Source organism: Chrysochloris asiatica, unplaced genomic scaffold, assembly GCF_000296735.1.
Source record: "Chrysochloris asiatica unplaced genomic scaffold, ChrAsi1.0 scaffold00157, whole genome shotgun sequence".
Taxonomy (NCBI): Eukaryota; Metazoa; Chordata; class Mammalia; order Afrosoricida; family Chrysochloridae; genus Chrysochloris; species Chrysochloris asiatica.
Window position 1 is genome coordinate 1,260,317 of NW_006408675.1, and position 9,651 is coordinate 1,269,967.

General features: G+C 39.1%; 1 protein-coding gene across 1 annotated transcript in view; it reads left to right on the plus strand.

The window, feature by feature from the left end:
* The window catches only part of CCDC125 (coiled-coil domain containing 125), a 35,351-nt gene that overhangs the window by 7,441 nt on the left and 18,259 nt on the right, over positions 1–9,651 (plus strand). The window contains exons 3-5 of the mRNA XM_006870967.1: positions 845–903; positions 3,578–3,664; positions 6,428–6,505. Coding sequence (XP_006871029.1) covers positions 845–903; positions 3,578–3,664; positions 6,428–6,505 — 224 coding nt within the window. The remainder of the gene's footprint in view (positions 1–844; positions 904–3,577; positions 3,665–6,427; positions 6,506–9,651) is intronic.

Genomic DNA, 9,651 nt, shown 5'->3' on the forward strand with positions numbered 1-9,651 from the left:
CAAACACTTAAACCTCCCCACCCACAGACACACCTTTGCCCATTCCATCTGCATCACAGAACACTGTTGTTCCAAGGTTGTATATAAATCATTGTTTACCTCTATCCCATTTAGGCTATGCATGTCTTCCTAAGTCATCCCCTATTTTCTTTGTTCCTCAGCCATCCTCCCTCTGGTCATTTTCTTTGAAGGAAATTAAATTCAGATTATTTCTTTGGTCTTCAAATCACTGTATTGATCAACCTTAAACCCCAAAAATTATTTGTTTTACTCATTAACAGTCACACTTTCATGTATTTTGTTGTTGTTATTGTTGTTGTTAAGTGCCATCGAATCCATTCCAACTCATAGCAGCCCTGTACAGGAGCAGCTGAGGAGCTGAAATGGCCGACCTTGTGGCTCAAACCAACCCTGCAGTCCAGGGCTTATCCTATAGTACCACACCAGTATGTTGTTGTTGTTAAGTGCCCTCAAGTTGATTCTGACTCATAGTGACCCTGTATAGGGTTTCCAAGGAGTAGCTGGTGAGCTTGAACCACCGACCTTGCAGTTCAAATGACTTTGCAGTCTGACGCATTAGCCCACAGGACTCCAGTATGTATTAGGGTGTAGTAATTAAGCAAATCATTAACCTTACTTTTTATTCATTTCTTTTACTCAAAATATATCTTTTCATTTGTGAAATGTTTTAAGTTAAATATTTTCATCATTAATCATATTATTATAATTCTTTTCTCTTTGCAATTTAAAGGAAACTTGTACTTGCTTTTTGTAAATAGATATCTTATATTTAACTAGTTAAGAAAAATGTTTAAATTTGTTTTGGTTTTTTTTCTTTAAATAGATTCTAATTCAGAATTGTCAAATGTAGAATTAAGGCAACGTCTTCATGAAACTTTAGAGGTAGGTACTTGGTCTAATATAAAAATCCTCATCTGAAAAAAGTCCACTGATAGATATTTTGATTAAATGACACTAAAATATGGAAGGCAGATACTGACTTTTTAGACATTCTTGTTGAGCCACAGTGGACTCTGTTTCCCATCCTCCTCATCTCTTGAAAAGGCTATGCCTACCAGCTTTCCCACCAACCTTACTTCTCTAGTTACCTCTTGGAGAAAATAGTTATCATTTCTTATATCTGCCTTTCTTATAGGTGTGCCTTGAAATAACCTGACTTAATTTAACCTCCTTGAAGCCAGAGAAGAGGCTCTGGTAGCTCAGTGGATTAAGCATCAGACCACAAAACACAAGGTCAATGGTTCAAACATACCACCCACACCAAGGGAGAATGATGAAGCAGTCTGTTCCCCTAGAGATTTATAGTCTTGAAAACCCTATGGAGCAGTTCTACTCTGTTCTAGAAGGTCACTGTAAGTCAGAATTTGGAAATCAGAAGACCGAGTATCCCTAGTGTCTTGAGGATTACTTCCAGACTGGTGAAAGTAGGAATTTCTATTAAGTGCCTGTAGTTAAGAAAATAGAAAGCCCATATTAGTGTGGGTTTGTGGCTCTTTGTATGAAAACTGGTAAATCTGTGTGGATGGCTATCTGCTTAATTTATTTATTTTGGGAACTTTTTAATTGTGAATTGACTGAAGGTTTATAGAGCAGATATCAGTTTTACATCCAACAAGAATAGGATCCAGAACCGATGGTATTGAAGGAAGAAGTCCAAACTGGCAAAAAAGCAAGGCTCTTCAAAAGCAAGGCTTTAGGAATATATGGAATGCAAATTGAAATCCTGCAACAAATTGATGCAGCACTGGAGGCACTCACTCATCTGTGCCAAGAAATGTGGACGACAGCTAACTGGCTGATTGGACAAGATCCATATTTATGCCCACTCCAAAGAGAGGTGACCCAGTAGAATGCAGAAACCATCAAACAATATCATTAATTTCACATACAAGTAAAATTTTGCTGAAAATAATTTAAAAATGGTTGCAACAGTACATTGATAGGAAATTGCCAGTAACTCAAGCCAGATTCAGAAGAGGACATGGAATGAAGAACATCATTGCTGATATCAAATAGATCCTGGCTGAAATCAGAAAATACCAGAACGAGTTTACCTGTAATTTACTGACTATGCAAAAGCTTTTGACTGTGTGGATCATGACAAGGTATGGATAACATCTCAAAGAATGGGCAATCCAGAACAGTTGATTGTGCTCATGAAGAACCTGTACATAGACCTAGAGGCAGTCGTTCGCCCAAGAATAGAACAAGGAGATACTGAATATTTAGAATCAGGGAAAGTATGCACCAGAGCTGTATTCTTTCACCATACTTAGTTAGTCTGTATGCTGAGCACATAATCTGAGAAATTGGATTATATGAAGATGTATGTGGCATCAGGATTGGAAGAAGACTCATTATTACCCTGCAATATGCAGATGAAATTACTTTTCTGGTTGAAAGTGAAAAGGACTTAAAATACTTACTGATGAAGATCAAAGACCACAGCCTTTAATATGGATTGTACCTTAAAGTAAAGAAAACAAAAATCCTCACCACTGGAACAATAAATAACATCATGATAAGTGGAGAAAAGATTGAAGATGTCAAAGACTTCGCGTTACTTGGATGTACAATCAACAATCATGGAAGTAGCAGTCAAGAGATCAAACAACGTATTGCATTAGGCAGATTTGCTGCACAAGACTTCTTCAAAATGTTAAAGAGTAAAGGTGTCAGTTTGAGGGCTAATGTGCACCTGACCCAAGCCATAGTATCTTCAGTAGCCTCATATGCATGTGAAAGTTGGACAGTGAATTAGGATTGATGCATTTGAGTTATGATGTTAAGGAGAATATTAAAAGTACCATGAACTGCCAGAAAAACAAACCTGTGTTAGAAGAAGTACAACTAGAATGCTCCTTAGAAGCCAGGATGACGAGGTTTCATTTCTCATACTTCAGGCATATTATCAGGAGGGACCAGTCCTTGGAAAAGGACACCATGCTTTGTAAAGTGGATGATCAGCGAAAAAGTGGAGGACCCTCCCCACAGAGATGGATTAGCACAGTGGCAGGAGCATTGGCCTCTAGTGAGGATGGCACAAGACCAGGCAGTATTTTGTTCTGTTGTACATAGGGTCACGATGAGTAATGGCACCTAAGAACAACAACATCCAACAAATCACACATTTTGTTTTATGTCTGATTGCTATCTCCTCTGTGTAACAACAGTTATCCCATTTCCTCCCTGTAGTTCCTATTTCCATTCTGCCCTCCTTCCCAACCCCTCTGAACCTTGTCCCCAGGTAATTGTTGCCCTTTTGATCTTGAATGGCTGACCAATATGTGCTTACTTTTTGAGGCTTAAAGTTACGTGTTTTTTCCCCAAAACTATTATTTGGTTAACCTAGGTGGGTAAAAGCAGAAGATTTTTAGGCACAACTGGTACCAGATGGCTTTCAATTTCAACCTCTGGTCACCTACACAGACTAGAGGCATTTCCAACTTGACTTGTGAAGTCAAAGTGCTTTGAGCCAAGATGAGATATGTACTTGCCAAATCTATAGTAATTGGGTTCATATTTGCATATGCAACTATTTTTTTCCTGTCTTCAGGAGGTAGAAGTTTTAAAAACTGAGCTTGAAGCATCTCAAAGACAACTTGAAGGTAAAGAGGCAGCACTGAAAATTCTTCAAAACATGGTAAGAAGTTACTTTCAAAATTTCATCACTTATACATCCAATAAGTGGTATCTTTTATGGTGGTGGTGGTTATGTGCCGTGGAGTCGGTTCCAACTCATAACGACCCTGTATAGGGTTTCCGAGGCTGTAAATCTTTACGGGAGCTGAAAGCCTCATCTTTCTCCCGCGGAACAGCTGGTAGTTTCAAACTGCTGACCTTGAGGTTCGCAGCCTGATTCGTAACCACTGCTTTTATAGGACATCCCAATTAATTAACCTAATTAATGTGTTTAGTGCTCCTGCTCTAAAAGCTTAAAAGGGGACAGCGCAGGCACCGAACTCACTGCATCAAGTCCTGTATAGGTTTCTGACGTAAATTATTACGGGAGCAGAAAGCCTCGTCTTTTTCTCACAGAGTGGCTGGTGAGTTTGAACTGCCAACCTTGTGGTAAGCAGTCCAGTGCTTATCTGACAGTGCCATTAGGACTTCTATCAAAGGTGTAATTGATTTCAACAGAGGAAGGAGAGTCAGGAACAGGAGGAGGAAATAGAATGTGAGGCTAATTGTTTACTTGAACAACTGCCTCATTTGCTGTGAGATCAGAACTGGATGGTGTGTGGCTACCATTACTGAACATATTTATTATCAAAGATTTTATAGAAAAATCCTGATCAAATGGGGAAAGATACAGAACAGAATATCAAATTCTCATGTAGGGTGGGTGAATAGTTTAACTTAACCAGCAAAAAAAGATATGTCTTGAATATTATGCTCTTTTAAGATCTATGTGCGATCAAATTGACATAGCAACTCAAAAAGACTAGAAAGGAAACTTGTTAAGTGCCATCGAGTCTGTTCTGACTCATTGTTGTTGTTGTTGTGTGCCGTGGAGTCGGTTTCGACTCATAGTGACCCTACACAGGGTTTCCAAGGCTGTAAATCTTTACAGGAGCAAACTGCCTCGTCTTTCTCCCACGGAACCGCTGGTAGTTTCGAACTGCTGACCTTGCGGCTCACAGCCCGATTCGTAACCACTACGCTACCAGAGCTCATAGCGACTCTATATAGGGTGTCCGAGGAGTGGCTGGTGAGCTTGACCTGCCAGCCTTGCAGTTCAAACCGACCTTGCAGTCCAGCGCATTAACCCGCTGTGCTACAGTAAATTATGTTAATGAAAGAGGAAAAATTCAGAAAGGAGGGTGAATGGTTGTACAACTTAAAGAATGTAATTAGTATCACTGAATTATACATGTAGAAACTACTGAACTTGTATATGGTCTGCTGTGTATATTCTCAACAACAACAAAATAAAATTATATTTAAAAGTGGTATGGCTTCAGCCTTTAAAATAAAGCAACAGTACTTAATATAGGCTTTAAGTTTTTTTTTAAGGTGTAAATTTTTAAAACATCTTTGAGTGATGTAAATTACATACATAAAAAAGAGTCTAGGATTCCCAGTCTTTGCAATATGCATAGTTATGATTTATACAGATTATCTTTGCATAATTAATAAAACAGAAGTAAACATCTGTCTGGTTTTCTCTACTTTTCAGCCAAGATCCCAGCTGATGTCAGCAATGATATCCTTCATTCCATGTCCTCTTCAGAATCCGGCTGGAATTTCTTGCAACTCCCTATTGATATATTGCTGCAGCTGTTATTTTTTTTTTCCTCTTTCTTTTCTTTAAAGCGTTTATTGTAAATTGAGTGAAGGTGTTCAGACAAGATCTTCAGTTTTACGTGGAACAAATTGTACACTGTGTTTGATCTCAATGAATGCGATCCCCTCCATGCAACAGCAGTCATCCCGCCTCCTCCCTGTAGTGTATATTTCCAGTCTACCCTCCTTTACCTTTGTCCTTTGCTTCAATCTTTCCTGAAAGATTTTAACCACATTTTTCATTCATGTGATAATAATGATATTGTTAGATAATTTCATTATTCTGCGTGTCACCTTTCTTTGGAATAGACACAATTATGGATCTCTTCTAATCAGTTGGAAATCGCTTGACACATGTGTCTCTAATGCTGCATCTGTGTTTTGAAACATTTTGATTGGTATTCCGTCAATTTCTGGAGCTTTGGATTTGCCAGTGCCATCACTGCAGCTTGAAGCCTTGCTCCATCCACATTGTTAAGGTTAACTCTACTTTTAGGAGGTAATTTTTCCCTGATGCTCTGACAGTTCTCCACTTGTATTCATAAGGTTTTCATTGGGCAATTTTTTGGAAGAGAACTGCTTTATCCTTTTTCCTACTTGTCTGTCAAGTTCAGTTTGAACCACAAGATTGGCGGTTCTGACTTATCAGCCACGTCTTCGAAACCCTATGCGGGGTTGCTATGAGTCAGAACCAACTGACAGCATTTAACAATAACAACAAACTATCTGTCTTCGTGTGGCAGCTTCATTAAAACCATTCCATTATGGGTTATTCTGCTAATATTTGAAATATTGGGGGCACAGTATCACAGCAACGTACAAGCCACCACAGTGTGACAAACTGATACATCAGTGGTGGGGAAAGATACAAAGAAAGATGATCCACCAGCATAATGAAATTATCAAAAAATATCATTAACATCACATGCATTTAAAATTGTGTGAAGATAATTTTTAAATGCTTGCAGCAGTACAGTGGTAGGAGCTATTAGAAATTCTAGCTGGATTCATAAGAGGACATGGAATGAACTCATTTTATATTGTCTTGAAACTTCTTTATGCATATACGAGTGATTATTAGAAATTCAGTCAACACAAATACTATTTTTCTTTTTCTTAGGCAATATTTGGTAAGGCCACCAGTCATACCCAGGCAGTGCTTCAAAAGACAATGGAACAAAAGAGATCATTGGAGAAGGTATTTGCCATTATTAGAAGATTTGTTCAACCCAGCAGACTTTAAATAGAATTTCCTTAAAGTCGCCATTCTATTGGATATGTCATTTGAACATACCCTCTGCTAGATGTGCTTCAGTTTCATCTGATCATTTCCCTTTTGGAGTTTACGATCCAAAACAGATTGTATCATGGTCAGAGAAAATAATATTCCATTTATTTCCCCATTTTAAGGTAAGTAGGAGAACTAATGTTTTTTCTTTCTTCATCTTCTTCTTTTTTTGTTTCTCAGCTTGCCTGGTAGAGTGTGCTTCTTTTTCACCATCATCATTAAAAAGGCATCTTAAGGAATCAGCTTATATTTCTGTGCTTGGTGTGCGCTCTCTTTTTTTTTTTAAAGGTTTTTATTGTGGATTGAGTGAATGAGTGAACGTTTACAGGGCAGATCATCAGTTTTACATTCAGCAAATCATACATCTTGTTTCATTACAATAATTATAACCCCCTCCAGGTACCATCAGTTAATAGTATTTCTCTCTATTCATTTTAGCTCTTTAAAAAAAAAATAATAACAACTTAGGCATATATAATAATTTATACCTCCAAAGGACTCATTCTGCAAGTCTGCCTCTTGGACACCAGCTCTTAGTCCCTCTCTTCCCAAGAATCTAGAGTCCTCATCTGCTCCCCATCTCCAGGTTCATCAAATTATAGCAATTTATCCTCATTTCCTTTATCAAAAAAAAATTTTTTTTTAAATCATCCTCTAGTCGAGTTCTGATTATCAAGCCATCAAGATTTGGTCAAATGGGTACTATCTGCTAGTTTGGGTGTTCTTGTGCATCTCCCCTCACTTTATATCAACTGGATGCTTCACTCTCAGCTCTAGCCCTCTGTGGCTATGTCCTTGTCCATGGGCTCAGGTGTCCCCAGGTCTCACTTCACTTTGGACCAACTAGTCCTTCCTCTTTTCTCTCTCATCTCCAGGTCAACAGGAGTCAATGGACTGTGGTTGAACTCAGCCCATTTCTTCATTGCTGCCTGTCCCCCTCTTTCAACACCAGTAGACCAATGTGGTTGCCAGCAATCTTACATGCCTGCTCATGTGCTTCCTTTGAGTTTTACTCTTAGAAGGGAGTTTGTCCTGAAGGAACTTGATTGCTTACCTTGATGGTTTCCTGATAAACAGCTTGCTTATTCATGTAGTAGCCAGTCATGCTGACATTTTTGTTTTGGGTTTTTCTTGATGATCTTTCTTTGAAGATGTATCTTCTGTCACTCTAGCTGTTCCAGGCTGGTCTGCTTGTCCTTGCTAGTGGGAATGTCCCACCTCATAAGGTTCTGAATGGGACTCAGGATTCCACCTAAGGTCATATACTCTGCAAAGGCTCCACAAGAAGCCTATTTCACTAGCAAGTTCTAGAACCCCTTTTAGGCATTCCAATCAGTTATAGGTTGAAGACAGGCTTACAAGTTTTCTGTAATCTTGTTTCCCGACATTCCTTTCTATCCCACTCAAGTGTCTATTTTACAGTAGTAGGCAAGGGAAGCCAATATTCATAAGACAGTCAAGCATTTTAGTATTATTTTCCCTCTTCAAACTATGCCTAGATCCCTGTATCCCAGAGCCCTGCTGTTTCAAGTTTGAGCATGCGTCACTATTTACTTCTGTCCCACTTAGGCCATGCAAACCTCATTGGTTCTCTATCTATCTTGTTCTTCCACCTCCTCCCCAACATCTGAACTAAACCTCTCACCCCAACCACACCGTTGTAGTTACTTTATATTTCATTAACTTTTCCCTCCATTTAAGACATTCTATTTTATCCTGTAATCTACCTGACCTAACCACCTGGATCTCTGTTCCTCTGTGTTTACCTTCTTTCATATTGTAATTGTTTTAATCATAGACTGACCGCCCAGATCCTCTATTCTTATCATTTTATTCTGTTCTTGACTCTTCCATTTGTCAATTGAGTTCAGAGTGATGCTGCCATGTATGTCAATCTTTGGTTGTTTTCTGTTCTTGTTGGTTCTAAGTCCACAGAACTCCCTTTAGGATGTTTTTTCATCACAGGGTTGGCTTTGGCAAAATCCTATAGCTTCTATTTATCCTGGAATATTTTAATTACACCATCATATTTGATTGACAGCTTTGCTGGGTAGAGGATTCTTAGTTGGCAGTTGTTTTTTTTCTCTCAAGGTTTTATATATGTCTCCCCTTTGACTTCTTGCCTGCGTGGTTTCTGTTGAGAGATCTGAGCTTAATCTGATTTGCTTGCCTTTGTATGTTACACTTCTCTTTTCCCTAGCTGCTTTTTTTGTTGTTGTTTGTTTATGGAAGGCTTCCTGGAGGAATCAGAATTTTTTTTTTTTTCATTGTTAATTATGTGATAGTTTACATGGGAGAACATTAGCTTTACATTCATCCTAGCGTATATTGTTTCATTGCCATGGTTACAATCCGCTCCATGCATCATCAAATAACCAAAGGGTATACACTACAAGCCTGCCCCCCGGTTGTCAGCACACAGCCCTTCTCAGTCTCTGGGTGTAAAGTCCTCAGCTGCTCCATCTCTCCATGTCATCGTCTCTGCCTCCATCTCTGGTGTCACAGCTTCTCTGGGCAGGGTCCCACTCTCCGCTCTTCTCCATTGATGGTCCCAGGGACCTCTGCTCCAAGACTGTAAGTGAATCACTCCCGTCCTTTTGCTACAAAATGTCTACCTTTACATTTCCAATCACAATCAGTCCTGATAACAATTATTCACTATTGTATCACAAGAGACCTATCTGCATCTCCTTTCATCAGCCCCACCCAGACAGACTGGATAATACTCAATGGAGATTATACCTTCCTCCACACCCTCTGGATCTAGGCTCCTTCTTGAAAGCTTGTAAACCAGTCACTTCTTGCCTTTGTAGGTCCCCCCATTATGGGTAGCCAATGTCCAAGTTGCCCATCCCTGTCCACTCTGTGTATGGAGGGGGTGGGAATGATCCTCACTATAAAGATTTTGTTCTCTCTTTTGAGCTACTGCATCCTTAGGTGTAGGTCAATTCATCAAATTGTATCAGATTACTCTTTTTTTCCTCTTCTTTCTTCTTCTAGTTGAACTCTGATCATCCAGTCATTGAAGCCAGGTCGAGTGGGTATTATCTGCAAGT